At 41.2% G+C, this 24,169-nt stretch overlaps 1 protein-coding gene across 27 annotated transcripts in view; it reads right to left on the reverse strand.

Annotated features, from left to right (window-relative positions):
- clasp2 (cytoplasmic linker associated protein 2) overlaps window positions 1-24,169 on the reverse strand; it is a 348,555-nt gene that overhangs the window by 86,778 nt on the left and 237,608 nt on the right. For 14 of the 27 annotated variants that reach the window (XM_033020019.1, XM_033020014.1, XM_033020010.1 and 11 more), the window contains 4 exons: window positions 23,725-23,748; window positions 20,160-20,404; window positions 20,014-20,077; window positions 14,457-14,459 (listed from right to left, as the gene is read on the reverse strand). In XM_033020019.1, the coding sequence (XP_032875910.1) occupies window positions 14,457-14,459; window positions 20,014-20,077; window positions 20,160-20,404; window positions 23,725-23,748 (336 nt within the window). The remainder of the gene's footprint in view (window positions 1-14,456; window positions 14,460-20,013; window positions 20,078-20,159; window positions 20,405-23,724; window positions 23,749-24,169) is intronic. The other 13 variants (XM_033020025.1, XM_033020024.1, XM_033020009.1 and 10 more) reach the window with 3 other exon arrangements.

Below are 24,169 nucleotides of genomic sequence, written 5' to 3' on the forward strand. Positions count from 1 at the left end.
ACATGCATGGACCTTGTACTTCCTGTATCTGGCGCAAAACCAAGTTTAAGACATACGTAGTCAGCATATTGCACTTGCATCAGTTAGTTCTCCTTCCATTTTTATAAAATCATTTTTTTTCTTCTTGAAATACTAATTTTATGCTGATGCGTTACCCACAGGCACATCTTCTGTCCAATGCCTCTCTCAACTAGTTGCAATTCATGTTGCTTCCTTGAGGTAGGCTCTTTGACAGAATGAGGCATTCTTGCTTCATTGTTCAAGCACAAGCATTTCCAGCAGAGATCAAGAAATGACCAGGAGTACAAGGTATGTCATTTAGTTCACACAAATCATTCCAATGTTGCTGAGGTCAATTATATCCTTCCATAATCTGGCCCATATCAATTCGACCAAGGAGCAAATATATATATATATATACACATCCCAGCTACTCACTTAGCCAAAACATTTTAAAGCTAGAAAAGAATGTTGTTAAACTTATGAGAGAAACAGAGCTCACACATGCTGCTTAGTAATGTTACAAATTAGCCACTCCAAGAAACACGTGAGTTCCTATATGTTTGAACTTAGATTTTGAGTGCTAGGTTCACAGTAAGGCCAACTTTAATAACTCCCCATTGCGAGGTCTGGCTGCGTGGAAATAAAAATTCTGATGATAGCTATCTGGGTGATATTTATGGCTGAAAAAACATTCCCATTATATACGCTCCCCGTATTGCGTATGGGTTACGTCCTGCGGGCCCTTGTTAAGTCAGATGTTATGAAAGTCATAGAGTGATACATTGTGGAAACAGGCCCTCCAACTTACCCACACCGGCCAAAATGTCCCAGCTACACTAGTCCCACGTGCCTGCATTTGGTCCATATCCCTACAAACCTGTCCTGTCCATGTACCTGTCTAACTGCTTCTTAAATGTTGGGATAGTTCATACCTCAACTACCTCCTCTGGCAGCTTGTTCCATTCATCCACCACCCTTTGTATGAAAAGGTTACCCCTCAGATACCTATTAAATATTTTCCCCTTCACCTTAAACCAATGTCCTTCACCTTAAACCTATGTTCTCTGGTCCTTAATTCACCTAATCTTGGCAAGAGACTCTGCATCTAAATGGAAGTCAGAAAATGGAATGGAAGTCGGAAATGGAAGTGCTGCTGCACACGTGTAAATTTACAATTTGTACAGTGCGGTACCAGTGGGAATCCACGTGGGAGCTTTGGTGCGGAGATCACGTTGGAGCATCCACGACAACAGTCGACTGATTTGTAGAAATGGCTGCATGCGCAATAGCGCAACAGTATGGAGACATGCAACTCGGAAATAAAGCAATCGGCTTAAAGATTTGCTTATGTAAATGCAAGTTTATGTAAGTTGCCTATTACGCAAGTCAGAGAGTGCCTGTACTGTTTTATCATAGTACAATTTTGCAATTATCCATTCATTTTAGTTTAGCAGGGTGATGTAGGAAATTCTGAAAATTCCAAGAAAGCTGAGTAATTTGTAATATGTTTAAGTCAAAAGCTTACATACTGGGGAAGCATGATGGGAAAAGAGGCCAACATAATGAAGGGAATTTAAGGATGTTAGGGGGCAATAAATAGGTAAAACAAATATTGAGGCTAGTTGTGTACAATAAAGATGATCAGGAAATAGTGTATTTTATTGAGTCCATTTGTTAGATAAATGGAAGAATGGTTTTCTAATAACAGGAAATAAGAGGTTAAAGATAACTTTGGTGAAAAACAAAGATGAATGGCTACATGTGAATTGATCAATGATGAATTATTTCAAAAATGTAAAATCCACATGTAACCATTGTGTGTGAGAATATATAAATGTGGTGGGTGCTGTGAATCTTTGAAGCACTTCGGGTTCTCTCAGGGCATTTTCCTATGCATACTGTCAAGGCATTGAATAAATCGACTTGTTTACAAAATTCACCACTGCTCTATGAGATGTTCGTTGTGTCTGTTCCGTAATTAATAGGGCATCTGGGCCTCACAAGAAAGCGAAATTCAGGGTACTGGTTAAACACAAAACTCCCTCCAACAGGGTAAAACTGAATATTATCATAGTTATATAGCAAAGGCAGCTCACTGAATTCATGCGGTATGTTAAACACCCATGTTCACTAACCTTATACTAATCCCATTTTATTCTCCCTACATCCCCATCATGTTCCACCATTTATCCCATCATCTTTATGATTATTATTAACACATAAAGATAGCACATCTCAATAGAAGGCGAAAAACAAGATCATACTGTCGAATGCATAGGTTTGTTTACATTTCTGAAAAGGCTCATAGCTAACAAAATAACTGTACTAATCACTTAATATATCATTGCAAGCATGGGATTGATTGCATGCAATCCAGGGAGAGCTAGCCGGCTGGATAGAACATTGGTTTCATGGAAGGAAGTAGAGTGAGAAGGTGGAAGGTCAATTAACCTGTACGTCGTTGGAGTGTGGGAGAAAACTGGAGCACCACGAGAAAACCCACATAGGGAGAACATACAAACACTCTACAGCACTCGGTCAGGATCATAGAAACATAGAAAAATAGGTTGAGTAGGCCATTCGGCCCTTTGAGACAGTACCACCATTCAATATGATCATGGCTGATCATCTAAAATCAGGATCCCGTTCCTGCTTTTTCCCCATATCCCTTGATTCCTTTAGGCCTAAGAGCTAAATCTGGGTGGCGCCAGCAATGGCTGCTGTCCCTTCCTTTTTTTGTTGTTTGTTGGTATGTGTTTAATGTATGTTTTAGTGTTCTTTGGCTTATTTTATGTGGTGGGGTGGAGGAATGTTGGGGGAAACTAATCTCTTACCTCGACGGAGATGCAATTTTCTTCCGTATCGTATCTCCGACCGCACTGAGGCCTAACATCGAGGATTTGGCGGCCTTTGCGGGAGACCGACTTCGGGAGCTCCACCACGTAAGCCTGCAGACTTACCATCGTGGAGCCCGCGATCACTTTGCCAGGGATTGACCTCTGAGCTCCAACCTGCGGGCTTTAGCATCGTGGAGCTCGCCGTCTCTAGTCAGAGATCGACCGGGAGCTCCAAGCCGCAGGAGCTTCGACCGCCCGACTGCGGATGGTTCGACTGCCCCGACCGCGGGAGAATAAAGAGGAAGAAGATTAGACTTTTTAGCCTTCCATCAAAGTGAGGAATCCGCTGTGGTGGATGTTTATGCTAATTTTTATGTAGTTGTGTGTCTTGTTGCTTTTTTTTAGTTTGGCTGTATGGTAATTCGAATTTCACTGTACCTTAATTGGTACACGTGACAAACTGACCTTGAAACCTTGACTCGGGTCTCTGACGCTGTAAGGCAGCAACTCTACCGCTGCGCCACTGGGCCGCCCATTCAAGGTTTAAGGTGAGAAGGGAAGATTTAATAGGAATACGAGGGGCAACATATACAGACGGTGCTGGGTATATGGAATGAGCAGCCAGGGGAGGAAGTTGTGACAGAAACTACAACAACATTTAAAAGACATTTTGACAGAAACTTGGATAGGAAAGGTTTAGAGGGATGTGGGCTAAACATGGGCACGTGGGACTAGTGCAGATGGGGCAGGGTGGTCAGCATAGGCAAGGTGGGCTGAAGGGCCTATCTCCATGCTGTATGACTCGATAACTCTATGCAGAAATATATTATTGACAGAAAAAGAGTGATACATTCTAGCACTGATGCTCCAAAAAGAGTCATAGAGCTACATCGCCTGCTGGATGCAGACCCTTCGACCCAACTTGTCTATGTTGACAAAGTTGGCATTCTGGGCTAGTCCAATTTGCCTGCATTCAGCCCTCTAAGCCCTTCATATCCATATACCTGTCCAGACCACTTTTGAAAGCTGTAATCACTATCCTCTTAAATCTCCCCTTCTCACATTAAATCTCCCCTGCAGTTTTAGAATCCTCCACTTGGAAAAAGATCGTGAGTGTTCACTTTATCCATGCCCCTCATGATTTTGTATACTTCAAATTAAGGTCACTCCTACACCTCCCATGCTCCAAAGAAAAATATACAGCGTGTGCTTAAAGTCATTTTAGATAGGATAACAAATATTGTTTAAATCACACATAAGTTGGACATTGCAGCAAATACAATACATTTGACAAAAGATTTGAGACATTTATTAAGCAGAAAGAAGAATATTGCATTAATCAGTAAAAAATGGATCCTAAAAGAACCTACAGTGGTACTAATCACTATGAATTTATTAGAGGGCTTTGGGCCAAGTGCAGGAAGATGAGATTAATTATGGATGGTTCCGCACTAATTAGCTTAGATGTGGTGCGCCGAATGGTCTCTTTCTATCTTGTATCTCTGACTCTTTATCCCTGTAGTTCAGTTTAGTTTATTGTCACGTGTACTGAGGTACAGTGAAAAGCCTTTAGTTGCATGCCATCCAGATAGCGGAAGGACAATACATGATTACAATTGAGCCATTTAAAACGTATAATACATGATAAGGGAATAACATTTAGTGCAAGGGAAAGCCAGCAAAGTCCGATCAAGGATAGTCCGAGAGTCACTAATGAGGAAGATAGTAGTTCAGAACTGCTCTCTGGTTGTGATAGAATGATTCAGTTGTCTGATAGCAGCTGGGAAGAAACTGGGAAGAAACTGTCACACTTTTATACCTTTTGCCTGATGGGAGAGGGGAGAAGAGGGAGTGGCCAGGGTACGATTCATCCTTGATTATGGTGCTGGCCTTGCTGAGGCAGCATGAGTTATAAATACAGTCAATGGAAGGGAGGTTGGTTTGTGTGATGGTCTGGGCTGCATCCACAATTCGCTGCAATGTCTTGCGGTCTTGGATGGAGCTGTTCCCAAACCAAGCTCCATCTTGATAAAAAGCTTTCTGTATAAAATTTCCTGAAAAAGTATTCAAGGATTTTCATGATTTCTTTAATGACAATACTTTACATATTTTATTGGAGCTTACAAATGTGCAGAAAAAGACAGCAGAGGTGCAGGCCAATAAAATGTTGCCTGTGGAACAGATGTTTGGAAAATTAATTTAAAAAGTGCATAATTGCTCCTAAGTGAGCTTTAGAAGAGGAAATGTTGTCTACATGCAATTTAGCAGGTCCTGCAATGCAGATTAGTCCAGAAGGTGAAGGTAGACAAAAATGCTGGAGAAACTCAGCGGGTGAGGCAGCATCTATGGAGCAAAGGAATAGGTGACCCTACGAGACCCTTCTTCAGACTCCAATTTGCGGTGGGACTCACTCTGGCAATGGAGGAGGCCCAGGACAGAAAGGTTGGATTAGGAATGGGAAGGGGAGTTGAAGTTCTGAGCTACTGGAAGATCAGGTTGCTTAATGCGAACTGAGCGGAGGTTCCTCCTCAGTCGGGAAGGTGAGATCACATGGGATCCACGATGAGCTAGCCAACCAGTTTCAAAATTAATTTGGTGAAAGGAGTCAAAGGGTAACACCGGAAGGTCACTTATCTGATTGCAGGCCAATGACCAGTTGCTGTGCTGTAGGAGTCTGCGCAAAAGAATCCAGATCAACTAGGGAAGTGGGACAAGGAATGGCAGATGGAATTTGATTCTGATGAGTATAAGGGGCTGCACTTTGATATACCAAACCGGGGTAGGATTGACATTGTAAATGGTAGCACCTTGGCAAGTGTTGTCGAGCAAAGAGACCTAAGAGTACACAGTTCCCTCAAAGCAGCAGCACAGATAGACAGGGTGGTGAAGAAGGCTGCAGTAACTCAGCGGGGGGGACGGGACGGGACGGACGGACGGATGGACGGACGGACGCACACACGCACACACGCACACACGCACACACGCACACACGCACACACACACACACACACACACACACTAAACAGGAGGCATGGAAAGGCTCGAACAAATCAAGGCTTGCAAAAGATGACCTCAGGAAGGGTGGAGCCCATGAGGGCCCATTGTTGGCTGGGGAAGGTGTGATAACAAGACGGATACAAGGACCTGTTAGGATGACTCGGGTGGGGAGAAGGGGAAGGGTGGGGGAGGGGAGGGGAGGAGAAGGAATGCAGGAATTACTGAAAAAATAGTCCTACCAGGACTATTTTCCATTGGGGCGTAGGAGGTTGAGGGAAGACATTATAGAGGAATACAAAACATGAGGTAACTGGTCAGAATTTTTTTCCAAGGATAGAGGAATCCAAAACTAGAGGTCATAGGTTTATGTTCAAAAGGGAACTGCAGATGCTGGAATATCGAAGGTACACACAATTGCTGGGGAAACTCAGCGGGTGCAGCAGCATCTATGGAGCGAAGGAAATAGGCGACGTTTCGGGCCGGGGAAAGATTAAAAACAGACCTGACGAGCAATTTCTTCATGCAAAGGTCAGTGCAAATGAAACTACCTGCCAGATGAAGTGTAGAAATGAGTACAATGGCAACACTTAAAAGACATTCATATGGTACATGCATTAAATTTGTTGAGGGATGGTTGTCAAATTGCAGATGGGACAAGCTCGGCTTTAAAACCTGTTCGGCATGGATGAGTTGGGCTGTTTCCGTCATTCAGGACTCTATGAAAGATCTTTCCTTCATATGCTTTGCCAGTGATTCAGGCCAATAAGTAGCGGGATTGGAGCAAGGTTTAATTCTAGTCAGAGCTTTAAAGCATGAAAACAGGCCTTCAAGCCCACCTTGTGCATGCTGACCAAGTTGGCATCTTAGGCTAGTTCCATTGGAATGCATTGGTGCTCCTAAACCATATATCCATATATCTGTCCAGATATCTTTCTAAAATCATAATTGTATCTGCTTCTGGCAGTTTATTCCAGATAAGAACCACAATCTGAGGAAAAAGTTGCCCTCAAGATTCCTCTTAAATTTCTCCCCTCTCACCTTAAGTCTATGCCCTCTAGTTTTAGAATCCTCTAACCTATGAAAAAGACAGCGAGGTTCAGTTTATCCAAGCCCCCATGATCGTGTACACCTCTGTCAGACACCCCGTACCTCTGGACCTCCCTATTCTATAACACACTCCACGATTCTACCATTTATTGTGTAAGTCCTAAAGTGCAACACCTCACACTTGTCAGAGTTAAATTCCATTTGCCATTCCTTGGCCCACATTCCCAACTGATCTAGATCCTACTACAAACTTAGATATCTTCCCTTACTGTCCACTATAGCACCAATTTTGGTATCATCTTCAAATTTCCCAACAACACCCAACACCCAAATCATTCATTCAGGTAGCAAACAGCAGTGGACTCAGCACTGACTCCGGTGGCACTCCATAGGTCACGGGCCTCCAATCAGTAAAATTACCCATCACAACTACCTTTGGACTCCTTCTTCCGAGTCAATTTTAAACCCAATTGGCTAGCTCATTTTGTATTCCATGTTATCTAATCTCCCAGACACCATGCGGGACCTTTTCAAAGGCCTTGTTAAAGTCCATATGAATAATGATCACTGTCCTTCCCTCATCAATCCACTTGGTGATCTCTTCAAAAAACATTGATTTGTAATACATGATTTCCCAGATACAAATCCATGTGGAGCATTCGGAGAAAACGCGCGTGGTTACGGGGAGAATGTACAAACTACGTACAGACAGCACCTGCATTCTGGATCGAACCCGGGTCTCTGGCGCCGGAAGGCAGCAACTCTACCGCTGCACCACCGTGCCGCCCTATGTCGAGTGGATACGAAAGTGGGATAACATAGAACTAGTGTGAATGGGTGATCGATGGTCAGCGTGGACTCGGTGTGCCCGTTTTAATGCTGTCTCTAAACTAAAATTTCCTACCACTGATGTCAGGTTCATTGGCCTATAATTCCCTGCCTTCTCCTTGCTGCCCTCCTTAAATAACAGAGCAGCATTAGCAACCCTCCAGTCTTCTGCACTTGTCCTCATTGATCTCAGTCAGACAGATCTGGCAGACAGGCTGCCAGTTCCATCACAAGCATGCCCAACTATTATCCTTCAACCATTCCTTAGAAAACATTCCTATTGTGCTATCAATCAGTTACCAAATTTGATCGTAAATCCTCAACAGATATAAATTCCCAAACTGAGGTGTTTTTTGGGAGGGGGGCAACTGGATGTGGTGGCCACAGTGGTGAAACAGCAAAATTCTTCAAAACCCCAAATCCATTCTTAAAACAAATATTTTCCATTTACTCAGTGAAACCCTTACAGTAAGCATTTTTGATGACCAGAATGATAATATGCCCTATTACCTTTTCTAATAAAACACAATATGCTTGATCAAAAGAATTCAAACGTTATTATAAATATAAATGCCGTACTACACACTTATTGCCAATCACAAATATACAGCTTTTGCGGAATGATACAAGTTACAAAATGTTTCTTTCATTAGCAGAATACAGACAATCCTACTGAGCAGGTGATTTATTTTCATTTCCACAGCTCAATATAACGAGGAAATGTCAACAAAAACCGCGATAAAATCTTCCAGCTAAATCAACAATAAGGGGTTTATATGAGTGCTGATTCACAGGCTTGCAAGCATTAGAAGGGCCCTACATGCAACATCTTAATAATGTCAATATGCAGGTGCACAAAATAGGCAGCAATTTCATCTTGTGAAAAAAATGTGTGCACCACCTGAGGCATTAACACCACTCGGTCAGGTCTGCATAGTTATAAAATACCAAGTGAGGTATACTGTAGCATAAGATATTATTTTTCTGCAAAACAAACAAAAGTAAATTCCTGAGCTGAAATTCCCTGGCAAAAAAAGTCAACAAAGCGTGGACTGATTGAAAGAAAAATTATTGAGCTAATAATAACAATTGTAAAGCAATAGGATAGAGATTCATGCAATGCAGATAAGGTGGCTTGTGCAAGTATTAAAGGTATTGTACACTAGATTTTGGGGTGTCTATAAATGAAATTCACAGATTATTCTAAAAATCCACAAGGGAAAATTATGAATGGAAGTAAGTAAATAAAAGTTACTTTCTTCTCTGACTTTCATGCTTTGCCAATAATTGCTTCAATCATATAGAATCCCTACGGAACAATTGAAGAACAAATTCATAAATAAAAAATCAAGGGAAGGGAAAATGTGCATTTAGTTGGGCGGCACAGTGGCAGTTGCTGCCTCACAGCGCCAGAGACCCAGGTTTGATCATGACCACAAGTGCTGTCTGTACGGATTTTGTACGCTCTCCCTGTGATCTCCGTGGGTTTTCTCCGAGAACATCATGTTGCATTTGTGTATGCTTTTATTTGATCAACCTGTTTCATTTGATTCTTGAGAGTGCATGACAGTACATATAAAAGTTGTTCGACAGAGTTTGAGGTTGAGAAGCATTGGGACTTGCTGTCAGGTTCCTCGAGCATAGTATCGGCTGAATGGATCATCTTTGTTCAGATTATTTGGCTACCTACCAACTCTAGAAATGTATTTATCTTTAACTTAGGTCTACTTTTGGTTGCAGATGTTTAGAATTGCAATAAACAGGAGTCGAGTTGAGTTTATTGCCACATGCACCGAGGTACAGTGAAACGCTTTTGTTGCGTGCCAACCAGTCTGTTAGCTGCTGTTGTGTACTAACCATGGCATCCAATGGATAGTGAAATCAGATCACATTCGGTTGGTCAAGTTCTGAACATAGTTAAACTTGCATGCATATATCAGAAGAGGTGGCACGGTGGCGTAGCAGTAGAGCTACTGCCTTACAGCGCCAGAGACCCAGGTTTCAAGGTCAGTTTATTGTCACAGGTACCAATTAAGGTACAGTGCAATTTGAGACCCAGGTTTGATCCTGACTACGAGTGCTGTCTGTACGGAGTTTGTATGTTCTCCCTGTGATCTGCGTGGGTTTTCTCTGAGATTTTCGGTTTACTCCCACGCTCCAAAGACGTACAGGTTTGTAGGTTAATTGGTTTGGTATAAAATGTAAAATTGTCCCTAGTGTGTGTAGGGTAATGTTAATGTGATCGCTGGTTGGTGCTGACTCGATCTTGTTTCGAATGGCCTGTTTCCACGCTGTATCTCTAAACTAAAACTAAACTAAACTAAGAGGATATAATGGTCTGACCAACTCCACAGCAAAAAGTAATGAAGTTATATTTTCAGGTCTATGCAAGTGTGAAACAAAAAGAATTCTGGAGAAGGATCTCCCAATTATTCCAACAAAAGATATTAAAGCTAGGGAAGCGCTTATAATACTAGCAAAGGTGACACATAAGAAGGAAATTGGGAAGTATAGTGGTGCTCTGAGAAGACAGCGCATGTTGAAAATGCAGAAACAATTCGCATTTGATAGTGTTGCATCAAACACTTGATAGCCTAATTAGATCAAAACAGTACTGAGGGATTGAAAATGTAGTGACATCCAAAATCCATCTGGAAACAGGTCAGTAACTACCTTCACACCAAAGACCCAATGAAATACTGAAAGTGAGTACAGCCACAAACATGAATAGGTTTTAAATTATAAATTGGGAATGATCATGCAGTTCGCTGGTGCGTCGAAAAGTTTCCTCAAACAATAAAAGGAGAACCAATGTCCCGTTAAGACAAGATGTACTAAACACATAGACCAAAACAATGCAAACGCTGGAAAACAAAGTTACAATAACGGCATGTTGTATGCCATAACTACCAATTTTATTCACCTGCAAGGTAATGGAGACAATTGGCATATATGAAGAATAATGTTTCAGGCATTTCAAAACCAGGACCTCCCAACAAACCCAAAATTACCTGATCAGTGATGAAACTCAAACATTGAATAAAAAACAAGGAGTGAAACAAAATTCTATAATAAGCCCTAGGTGATCCTGTGAGATCAAAAGGAAATGTTTTATCTTTAATTAATGGTTATTTATTATTTGCTGATTAAAGATTGCAATCATTTATCAATGTTATGCATATGTTTGAAATACTTTGATTTATGTCCTAACACAGGAATTCCACATCAATTTTCATAACTATAGTTCATAATCCATAACCAGAGAATGGATTTTACCATGTGTAAAGTCATGAATATATTTTTGGCATATTCTCTTTTCAATTTAACATTATGCATCTAGATTTAAGAAAAACTTTTCTTCGTCAATTAATTTTACATGAGAATTACTCTAACCAAAACTGAGAGAATCCCAGCTTCTGTTAAAGAATTGTAGAGAGCAGGTCATAAGTTGTAGAAACATTGCCAACAGTCCAGTCCATTGATGGAGTACTAATGAGAGGTTTTAATATTATACAGATCTATCATAGGAAAGAAGTGACAATTTCATATCTGAAAAGGCTTTTAAAAACTATGATATCTTCATTTTCTTTGTTGAGGATTTGAAGCAATATTAGCCAATCTGGAGACTGCCATTCTAAAACACCTTTTGCAAACTTATAAAACTTGGTTGCCTTCTTGCCAATGACGGGAATTATGGTTGAATATGCTGTAATAGTACATATAAGTAAAATTAAAGCTCAAACACATAAATAAATGAATGGAACTGAACTTTGAATGGCAAACATTTAACAATGAAATCATTAAAGGCAATTTGAAATTCAAAGTAATTTTTGATTCCAGATCCTTGATCGTCTTGAAACTAAATGGGGAAAGTCACTCTTGGTTCTTGGTTTCTTGCTCCTCCAAAATATTCCAAATGGAATTTAAACTGGAGGTGGTGAAGGGAGGGCTTATTTACTCATTTTATTTTATTTTATTTTAATTTAATTTTATTTCATTTTATTTACAAGGCATCTTACTGATACCTCTTCTGTCCACACCATCAACTTTAAAACCTCACATCTGCCAAAATAATCGATGGAATAGGCGTAAATTTTATTAATTCTACATGTATTGACTATTATGGCAAAATATATGGCTCTGAATTTCTCAATTAGATATCTATATATGAAGATATGTTTGCATGGATCCAATCTAAAATATTCTCTCTTAAATTCCAAATTTATCATTTGTCCCAATATAAATGTAATACACAAAAAGGCTAAACATACTTTGGGAAGATGGGATGCCCTGGCACTATTTTGACCACATGCTTCCAGTGCAATGTAATATATTCCAAACACCTAAGAATATCCAGGCAAATAGAAAACATTCCACCTCTGTGCCAAACATCAAAATACAAAGATGATGTAGCAAAAACACAAGACAAGCAATGCCAGCTCATTAGTAGAGTACTGCATTATTAATATTGGAATAAAATTAACTAATGGTTCTTATTTATACAACAAGTGTTGAATAAAATACTCAGGCTTCCAGAGTACCATGTACTGTGATCAGCAGTGCAAAAGGTTAATTTTTGTCATGCAAATAGGCTTCCAACAAATGCTGAACACACTTACTCTCTATTGAGAGTTCCAACACAAGGGTTTGCATGCAAAAAAAAAGATAAACAGACTAATTAGTTGCCATCGGTAAGATACCTATGGGGAAGAAAGCATATTTAACATCTTTTCTTATCACAGATTTATGCAAATACAGTGCAGGTTCTTTTCAATTTATACTGTGCTGTCTTTGCACTGCACATTTATCAAAACTTCCTTTTTGTTTGGGTTGAAATTACAAAATGGCTTCACTCCTCCCCTTTGCTAATCTTCTCAAACGCTGCAAAGTTCCAATAAAAAGGTAACCTCCTATGACCCTGCCAAAGATTGCATAGCAATAGGCCACTTCATTGATGATTATGGTGCTGGGAGGAGGAAAAAGACAAAAATATGAGCATGATTTCCCATGAAATTCCCACAAAAAAACAGACATAAATGGTTCATGCACCCCTCTTATGCAACAATCACATATGATGGATCATAGGTTGTAGAAACCCAGAGAACTTTGGCCCGTACAAGTTACAATATTCAAAGCAGGGGGAAAAAGGTAGAGAATTGAATATGCAGAGAGAAGGTTCCAATGGAATAGTCCTTTGTATAGGTGTGAGGTTTTAAACCTCTTGGTAGGAACAATGGAAAATCCATATTGAATACTTATAGTGGCAGCTATTCAATGAACACAGCATACAAGATAGTTCCATGTGAGGAGGGATTAGGGAAACTATATTTGTACTCATTAGTCTTTAAAAGAGGGGAATCTAAATGAAATTTACAAGATTTTGACATATAACCATATAATCATATAACCATATAAGAATTACAGCACGGAAATATGCCATCTCGGCCCTTCTAGTCCGTGCCGAACACTTATTCTCCCATAGTCCCATCTACCTGCACTCAGACCATAACTCTCCATTTCTTTCCCGTCCATATACCTATCCAATTTATTTTCAAATGATAAAATCGAACCTGCCTCCACCACTTCCACTGGAAGCTCATTCCACACAGCTACCACTCTCTGAGTAAAGAAGTTCCCCCTCATGTTACCCCTAAACTTCTGTCCCTTAATTCTCAAATCATGTCCTCTTGTTTGAATCTTCCCTACTCTCAATGGAAAAAGCTTATCCACATTAACTCTGTCTATCCCTCTCATCATTTTAAAGACCTCTATCAAGTCCCCCCTTAACCTTCTGCGCTCCAAAGAATAAAGACCTAACTTGTTCAACCTTTGGCAAGTTCAACATGGCTTGACAGATTGGATAAAGGGTCATAATTTCAGGTTATTTGGCAAGCAATTCAGGATTAAAATGAAGGAAAAGGAGAAGCAAGGACCTGCAGATACTGGCGCTAGAGTAAAGCCCCGTCCCACTTTCCCGAGTTACTCACGAATTCTTCCGAGTTTTTCCCTTGATTCAAACTCGGAGAATGTCCGTAGAGAGAATGTCCGTAGCGAGTCCGTAGCTAGTCCTTAGATATTTTGTAGCAGCTTGTAATGCCAGCCGTAGGTACTCGGGGCATCAGGAAAAGTCGGGACGTTTTTTCAGCATGTTGAAAAATGTCCACAAGTAAAATAAATAGCCCCGAGTACCTACGGCTGGCATCTCCGAGTTTGAATCAAGGGGAAAACTCGGGAGAATTTGTGAGTAACTCAGGAAAGTGGGACAGGCCCTTTAGGCGAACCATTCCTCAGCCCACCTTCCCAATCGATCAGTCCTGTTGTCATTTTTGACATCATCTTCACTACCACCACTCACTTTTGTGTCATTTACTAACTTGCTATGTCCGTTCTCACCCAAATCATTGATATGGAGAACAAACAGCAATGGACTCAGCACCAAAATCTGAGGCACACCACCAGTTTCAGGCCCCCAGTCTGAAAGACATTCGCACATTCCACCATCACCCTCTGCTTCCTTCCCTGTGGCCAATTCTCTATCCATTCAGCCATCCCTCCTTGGATCCCATGCACTCTAACCTTCCAGAGCAGCCTACCATGCATAGCCTCGTCAAATGCCTTGCTGAAATCCATATTATATATTTATTAGATTTGTGAGATATGATCTCGCACGTACAAAAGGATGCTGATTATCCCTAATCAGCCCTTGTCCATCTAAATGCATGTATATCTTATCCCTCAAAATACTCTCTAGTAACTTTCCGACCACAGATGTTCGGCTCACTGGCCTGTAGTTCCCAGGCTTTTTCCTGCAGCCCTTCTTAAAGGGCACAACATTTGCCACCCTCGAGTCTTCCGGCACCTCGCCTGTATTTAATGATAACTCATGAATCTCAGCCAGGGCACCAGCAATTTCTACTCTAGCTTCCCACAGTGCCCATGGATATATTTAATCAGGCCTGGAAGATTGAACTACCTTCATCCATTTTAGGATGTCCAGCCTCCGTCTGTCCTGCTGACTATCCTCAACACATGTCATTAATTGTCCCATGTTTCCAGGTCTTCATGTCTTTCTCCGTGGTAAAAATAGAGGAGAAATATTCAATGACCTTCTCATCCCCAGCGGCTCCACACATTGATGAATACTTGATGTCTTAAGGGTCCTATGCTCTCCCCAGTTACCATTTTTCCATAGATTTTGTTTTAGTGTTAGAGATAATGCACGGAAAAAGGCCCTTTGAGCCACCGAGTCTGCACCAACCAGCCATTTTCGCACATTACACTACTCTAACACACACTAGGGCCAATTTACATTTATACCAAGCCAATAAACCTGCAAACCTGTACGTTGTGGGAGTGTGGGAGGAAATCGAAAATCTTGGAGAAAACCCACGCAGGTCAATGGGAGAAGCTATAAACTCGTTACAGACAAGCACCTGTAGTCAGAATCGAACTCGGGTCTCTGGCGCTGTAGGGCAGTAGCTCTAATGCCATGTCACCTTTGTCCCTTTGATATACATGTAAAATCTTTGGATTCTCTCTAATCTTATCTGTCAGAGCTTTCTCATGCCCCTGTTTCGTCCTCCTGATTTCCTCCTTACATATGCTCATCAATTCTCTATACTCCTCCAGGGATACTATGATGCCAACTGCCTATACCTGACCCCTGCCTCCTTCTTTCTCCGAATCAATTTTTCTTGTTACTCCCACCTACCTTGCCCTTCACTCTAACAAGAACAAGCATATCTTGTAATCTTACTGTCTCACTTTTGAAACTATCCTACATCGTGCTCTGTCTATACTGTCCGCTGAACTCGCTGTTATTGCCTTCTGCACTGACTTCCAGTCTCCCACCTACCATGCCTAACGCTGTAGAATGCTTTGCTGAATACCAGCGGATCAAGAGTCTGTTGTAATTTTTGATAACCATCTTCACTATCTACCATACCGCCCACTTTATGCAAATTTAACACAGCATGCCTTGCACATTCTCATCCAAATTGTGAACATTAATGAGAAACAGCAATGGAGTCAGCGCTAATCACACAGGCGCACCACTTGTCCTACAGTCCGAAGAACTCTTCCACCACCATCCCTGCTTCCTTCCATGAAGCCAACTTTGTACCCAGTTAGCTAGCTCTCCTTGTATCCCATGCAATCTAACCTTCCAGAGCAGCCCACAGTGCAGAACCTTTGATAAGTCCATATAGACACGTGTAAGACCCTGCCCTCGTCATTTTTAGTTACCTCTTCAAAAAACAATCACAATCTCCCATGTACAAAATTATCCCTATTCAGCCTCTGTCATAGAGTGATACAGTGTGGAAACAAACCTTTCGGCCCAACTTGCCCATACCGGCCAACATGTCCCAGCTACACTGGTCCCATCTGCCCGCATTTGGCATATATCCCTCCAAACCTATCCTATCCATGCACCTGTCTAACTGTTTCTTAAACGTTGGGATAGTTCCTGCCTCAACTACCTCCTCTGGCAGCTTGTTCCATACATCCCCCACCCTTTATATGAAAAAGTTACCCCTCAGATACCTATGAAATCCTTTCCACCTTAAACCTATGTCCTCTTGTTCTCATTTCACCTACTTCTTCTTCTGTCGTATGTCTTTTAGACCTGCAGCTCCGTTGAGGCGAGCCAGGCCAACGTGTCATCGTCCAGGTCAATCAGACCTCGTTCACCATTCGGTGGCCGGTGTTTGGGGCAACTGGTGACTATGTGCTCCACTGTCTGTGTTGGGTCCCCACACTCGCAGAAGGCGCTGTCCACGAGAATTCACCTACTCTGGACAGGGGACTCTGCATCTACCTGATCTATTCCTCTCATGATATTACACACCTCTACAATATCACCCCTCATCCTCCTGCACTCCAAGGAATAGAGTCCCAGCCTTCTCAACCTCTCCCTGTAGCTCAAACCGTCTAATCCTGGCAACATCCTCGTAAATCTCCTCTGTACCGTTTCCAGCTTGACATCTTTCTTATAACATGGTGCCCAGAACTGAACACAATACTCTATATGCGGCCTCACCAATGTCTTATACAACTGCAATATGACCTCCCAACCTCTGTACTCAATGCTCTGACTGATCCACTCTATCTACTGGTGACTGCACCTTCAAGAAACCATGCAACTGCACTCCTAGATCCCTCTGCTCTACAACACTCCCCAGAGCCCTACCATTCACTGTGTAGGTCCTGCCCATGTTCGACATCCTAAAATGCAAACACCTCACATCTCTCTGTATTAAATTCCATCAACCATTCTTCTGCCCACCTGGCCAATCGATCAAGATCCTGCTGCAACTTTTCACAACCATCTTCACTATCTGCAAAATCACCCAATGCAAAACCATCCAAATGCATATATATATATTATCCTTCATAATTTTCTCCAGTAACATACCCATCACATATGTTAGGCTCACTGGTCTATAGTTTAGTTTAGTTTAGAGATACAGCACGGAAACAGGCCCTTCGGCCCATCGGGTCCGCGCTGACCAGCGATCCCCGCATATTAACACTATCCTACACATACTAGGGAAATTTTTTTTAACATTTACCAAGCCAATTAACCTACATATCTGTACGTCTTTGGAGTGTTGGAGGAAACCGAAGATCTCGGAAAAAAACCCACACAGGGAGAACGTACAAACTCCGTACAGACAGCACCCGTAGTCGGGATCGAACCCGGGTCTCCGGTTGCCAGAGACCTGTTTCATTTCTGGCCGTCCAACCATCTGCCTAAATCCTGCTTCACCTGTGTTTACCCATTACCTGCCATGCCTTGTCCTGAACACCTCTCTTCTAGCTTTCCCCCACCCCTACAATCAGTTTGACGACAGTCCCTACCAAAACATCACATCACCATGTTCTGCCTGACCTGCTGAGTTACTCCAGCACTTTGCATCCTTTTTTATAAACCTCCTTGAATATGGCGCCCTTCTGTGGTGACATTTTGCAGCAGCACAACGACAAAAAATCAAATATAGCAGTTCTGAACTTATTTGGATTAAAAAAAAGCACAAATCAGTGCTGTAACTGACAAGTAATCCATTTAAATGGATCTTGCGATCTCCCAACAGCAATGGAACTGCTGATTGTAAAGGAATCCCCAGTTGCAGGGGAATCCCCCACCTCAGGTAGGATGGCAGGTATAGCGAGTACAGTGCCAGGAAACACCAGGGAAGCCTCCATTATGTCCGGAAATGCAGCAGAAGGTCGGGCTTGCAAGGATCTGCAATTCCTTGTTTCCATCCTTTTTACACCTCAAACTCCACCCATACTGGACGAACCGTCAGTAATGTCATCATGGAAAACTGCATTGACATTCACCTCGATCAATAAAGCAAGCTACTTCCTCATTCACCCCTACCTCTGTTTTATCTGTAGTGCAACATTAATCTGCAAGTCCTATCCCTCCCTTTGCCAGATTTGTGCAATTACTATAACTTCCCAGCCACACATACCTATTTGTCTTATCCATCAGGCCTGTTGTATTGAAATAAATGTAACTTAAACCAACAGTCTTGCCTCCCTTCCTGCTGCGCTTCTGCCTATCCTGTCTTCTGACCACCTTCTGTACCAACTTGCAGCCTCTCACCTGCCTCACTCCTGCATTGGAACCCATGATGAATTAGTGCTAAAATGTGTAGTCAACAAAATTACCAAGCAAACGTCAATTTTTTTTCTCCAGAATTACAGATTATTTCAATCAACCAGTGCTCGCAATTGAAGATATAAACTTAATGCTTCTGATAGTGACAAAAAATTAGAGGTCCACCATAAAGGATCAATGGTGGTCCATCCAACATCAACTCAATGCTTCCCATAGCTAGACTCACACTTAAACTCTTTGTAAAAAAAATGTTCATATTGCCATTGGCTCAGCTTTACAGATTTGAGAGACCTTCAACATGTGACTTTCATTGAGATGGAGGTCATGGAAAACACGCATAAGAAGATGACTTTCTGCGTTTGAAGAAATCTGGTGTCCATCAGCAACAAGAAATTAACCACAGAAACTATAGCAATTATTCAGGATCTTTCATGCCTTTGAGTCATCCCAAAATATCGTAATTAGAAATTGTGAAGAGATTTCCAAAATAGATGTGCTTTCGTCATCGCTGTCACACCAATGAGAACACATGTAAAGTGAGAACACAGGAGCTCACTACTGCTCCCACGACCAGGAAATAAATAATGACCTAATAACCTATTTCAATGCTCTACGTTGATCTGTATAACTATTTGTCAGGCTGCGTGGGAGAACTCCGCTGCTTTTTTATCAAATATGCCTCAGGAGCTTTTGGTTCTACCCCAGAAGACAAATGATGTAATCTTCCCTCTGAAACATGGCAGTTTGCTGGTACAGAACTACCTCAGTGTTACACTGAGGTCTCAACTTAAATTATATGACCAATTGCTGAAATGGATCTTCAACATACAACCTGCTGATTCAAAGGTAATAGTGTTTCAACCAAGCAATGTGTAAAAAGTTCATTGAGCAACGTTATACTGACTGCCAAAGTGTAAAATATAATCAAAGAAAGCTTTTCCCCAAAACAAAGGAGTGATGTATTCTTCCAGTCAATTCTTAAAAATGCATCTCTTGGATATATTTTACAATTAAGATGGAACATTTAATGTGCTATAAAAACTATTATCTGATATTGACAACATTTTAAAGTGCAATCAATTTTCTTCTTTAGAAATCCTCACTAAAGAGGAATAGGCCCATTTGCTCTTCAAACTTATTTAGAATCCATCGTTTTAAAGGAGGAATATTAATTTAATTAGGTTAGCTGTATTATACAAAGATTAACATCTAAAATGAATAACACTGTGTTTTGATTAGAGTATGACATTCGTTTTTCAAACATTCTGAAACTATACTCATATTCAACTTTGCAATCAACAGAAACAATTCAACCTCGTAATTAAAAAAAATATGCTTTCCATCAACATTTGAACCTCGTGATGCTTATATTAATTTAAAATAAAATCCAAATGGAGAATATGACATTAGGCCAATTCCTTAAAAAATAGTTGCAAAGGTTTTTTTTTTAATGTTTGATGTCTATTTAAAAAAAAACTGAGGTTTAAAACTTAAAACACCAAAGATGTGGCAGCTTAAACTGGTAGTTTTTTTCACAATTGTTTCAATAAAAGTTACCACTTTCAAAATAATAGCATTGGCAAAATATCCAAAAGTTAAATTTCTTAGGCATGCTATTGATGTCCATAAACGAAATAGAGAAAGAAAACATAAGGCAAAATTACCCTGGCATACCTTGCTGTGTGGATCTGCAAACATTCTCGTGAAGATTTCGCATAATCTTTTCAATTCAACACGACTGTGGAGAAGACAATAATTTTCGATCAGTTTACAATACAACACACTTTTAAACTTAACGTAAACTTGATTAATTTGTCTACCTTAATGTGCGTTGGTTCTTCAATAAATTCTGTAAACCTAGCAGGCCCTCTTTCCGTTCAGAAAAATTGGTGCTCGCGCAGCGGTTAAGGACCTCAGCTACATCTTCAGTCTGTCTCATGTATGTCGGGATGCTGCCATTTCGAGAACTGTACGAACGCTCAGAACAAACACTAGATGCATCACTGTTGGCATCATCATCTGAGTATATTCCATATGATTCGTACCTTTTCCTTGTTGGCTTTTTCTGTAATGTAACAGGATATAACAGACACATTTGTTTTCCCACAAAAACTGAAAATTCATTTACGTTCCATACGTCAAATCACAACTTATTATCACGTGCTGATGAATTTACTTTAACATTCATCTAAAATAGATGCTTGAACATTTGTATAATTCATAAAATAAATTAACTGCTAAATATGTATGCTTTTAAATCTGTATTTATCAACCACTGTCTCATGAGCTTTATGTTTTATTTAAAAATTCATACAAGAATATTATTTCAGAAGTCAGGAATTACATGAGTTTAACTTGAACTGAAGGACCTGAACTCCTTCTACGCTCGTTTCGAGACGGGCAACATCACACCAGGTCTGCCGACTAACGACAACACCGCCAGCGTACTGGCTATCGAAGCTGAAGGGAGGTCCATTGCTGGGGATGTGCACACATTCTCGTTGGCCGAGCATGACGTGAGGAGGACTCTGACACGGGTGAACACGAGGAAAGCTGTAGGCCCAGATGGCATCTCGGGGCGAGTACTTAAGTCCTGCGCTACGCAGCTAGCTCCGGTGCTCACTACAATATTCAACCTCTCCCTGGCCAAGTCCGTGGTCCCTGCCTGTTTCAAAAGATCCATCATTGTACCTGTACCTAGAAATGCCTCCCCAGCTTGTCCGAATGACTACTGTCCGGTGGCCCTCACCTCTGTAGTCATGAAACGCTTTGAGAGACTGGTCAAGAAACACATCTGCGCCTTCCTCCCTCGCAATATGGACCCGCTACAATTCGCATACCATCCGAACAGATCCACGGACGATGCGGTCTCCCAGGTTTTGCACACCGCTCTCGCTCACCTTGACAGCCAGAAGGGGGGCTATGTGAGGATGCTGTTCATAGACTACAGTTCGACCTTCAACACGATAGTCCCCACCAGACTGGCCGAGAAGCTGCTGGAATTGGGGCTCAACACCCCCCTGTGGGCCTGGGTCTTGGACTTTCTCACCGCCAGGCCCCAGGTTGTCAAAATGGGCGGAAATACATCGGTCCCTCACCCTGAGCACAGGATCCCCCCAGGGTTGCGTCCTCAGCCCCCTACTGTACTCCCTGTACACACATGACTGTGTGGCTAGGTTCAGCTCTAACTCGATAATCAAGTTTGCTGATGACACTGTGGTGGTGGGCCTGATCTCCGATAACGATGAGAAGGCCTACCGGGAAGAGGTGGCTGATCTGGCACTCTGGTGTCAGGACAACAGCCTCCTCTTGAATATCAAAAAAACTAATGAGCTGATCGTGGAATTTAGGAGGGCACATCATCTGAGGACGTACACACCATTGAGGATAAATGGGGATACTGTGGATAGGGTGAGCAGCTTTAAATACCTGGGAGTCTACATCTATGAGGATCTGACATGGACATCACACGCTGCAGCACTCGTGAATAAGGCAAGGCAGCGCCTTTACCACCTCAGGCAATTGATGAAATTCAGAGTGTCTCTGAGGATCCTCCAGTGCTTCTACTCAGCGACTGTGGAAAGCATCTTGTCCGGAAACATCAAGATTTAGTTTGGGAACTGCTCTGCCCAGGACAAGAAGGCTCTGCAGAGAGTAGTGCGTTCGGCCGAACGCACTATGGGAACTACACTCGCCCCCCTGCAGGAACTATTCATCAGAAGGTGCAGATCCAGAGCCAGCAACATTATGGGGGACCCCTTCCACCCCAGCAACGGACTGTTCCAGCTGCTACAGTCCGGCAAAAAGTTGCCATGCTGTGAAAACAGAGAGGATGAGTAGGAGTTTCTTCCCAGAGGCCATTAGGACTGTAAACTCCTATCTCACCAGGGACTAACTTTACTGTACCAATCTACTGTTGTGTGCTGTCTTTTTAAAATAGCTGTTTTTTTCTTTTTTTTTCTTCCCACAAATACGTAGTATGTGAATATGTGATTCTGTTCCATTCTGTTTAGTAGTTTTTTGCACAAATCTGCAAGCATTGCCACTTTTCATTTCACTGCACATCTCGGATGTGTATGTGACGAATAAACCTGACTTGACTTGGTAGAACATAATTTCATTTCAAAAGTAACACTTCATGGAAAAAATCTACAGCACGCAAAGTTTCACAAATTTAATTAATGCTGCAAAGTATTCACACTCCAGCCTTTGTGGCAATTTTTACATTACCACTTCATAAAGTAGAAATGGGAAGTTAACTTGTGTTACCTTCTTTAGCTGGTTCCCTTAGTTTCACAGTCTAATTACCAACATGTTGGAATTATTTTAAAGCTAATTGTCATTGCAATTGCTCTTTGTAAATCTCAAATTCCAGGTCAATGCTCACTACCTCTCTGTACCCTATCAATTTAATTCTTAACAACTGTCTCATTCTCAACAGCTTTCTCAGCTTTCACCTGAAGCAAAATAATTGTGTTCCTTAAGGATTGCTGTTTAATTACAGCTTTAGTTTCAAACAGCACAAAAACAGACCCTTTGGGTCACTTAACCAAGGTGCCTCATTTCAGCTAGTGCTATCTACCCATGTTTGGTCATGCCTTTCATCCCTACCGTACTAGTGATACATTCACATCATGCTTCACAGAAAAAAGAGTATTAACATTTTTTTTTTGTTTCAAAACACTTTCAATGAATGTAACTTCTGATAAATGAGCAAGGAGAAAACTACACTGGGCTAATTAAGTTGACAAGCCATGAAGGTTATGCAACACTTTACCTCATCAATGCAGTACAGAATAAATCTCAATACCAGCAAGGCTGTCAAGCACACATTAATTCCATTCTATTATAGACACACAATGCAGGAGTAACTCACTGGGACAGGCAGCATCTCTGAGGAGATGGAATGGGTGACGTTTCGGGTCAAGACCCTTCTTCAGACTGAACTGGCAGGCTGACAGGAGCGAAGAAGGGTCTCGACCCGAAACGTCATCCATTCCGTTTCTCCAGAGACGCTGGCTGTCCTGCTGAGTTACTCTAGCATTTTATGTCTATCTTCGGTTTAAACCAGCATTTACAGTTTCTTCCTACACATTATTCATCAACTTTAGTTGTTCACATCAACAGCAATGTGTGGTACGTTTATGTGAACAATACCTCTTGTAACTTTAATGTATTCACCATTACACCATCAAAGGATGTTGGTATGATTCAGGATTACATTTAAGTTAAAGGTTCGAAATCTAACTGCTAAATATTTCAAGTCTTAAGACAGCAGAATATTAAGATATCGTCAGAACGTTGAATTTGATTATTGAAAAATTCCTAAAGCATGACATTAAATTCTTCATTCACAAATTGCCATGGAAAGAAATATATCTCTACCTTACTCCTTACGTCTCCTAGGAGCTGAAGGCAATTTTTGGAAAAAAACATCAAAACGGTAAGATTATGATTCGTTAGTAATATTTATACAGGTATAATTATGAAACAACCACACAAAACAGAAACCAAAAAGGTAGGAATTTGAAGAGCTACACATGCAAATGAATGAAAATCAAAAACAACTTGCTCACACCAAATTCAAACACTGAATTTTATAGAATGGCAAAAATAAACCAGCTTAAATTTTAAAAGTAAAGTCATCCTTTTGAGGTCCTGGATCCAGCATATATCTCATTTAATTCTAAAATGTCAAGCACTAGTTTTCGAACTCTATATTGGTGGTCAAAGGTTACTGGGAATAAACCAGCGGTTGAGGCAGATCCTTGGAAATATGTCAATATTTGAAATGTGTCATTAAAGAATGCTTATAAACTCCAATTTTAAA

Source organism: Amblyraja radiata, chromosome 4 (assembly GCF_010909765.2).
Source record: "Amblyraja radiata isolate CabotCenter1 chromosome 4, sAmbRad1.1.pri, whole genome shotgun sequence".
In the NCBI taxonomy this organism is placed as follows: Eukaryota; Metazoa; Chordata; class Chondrichthyes; order Rajiformes; family Rajidae; genus Amblyraja; species Amblyraja radiata.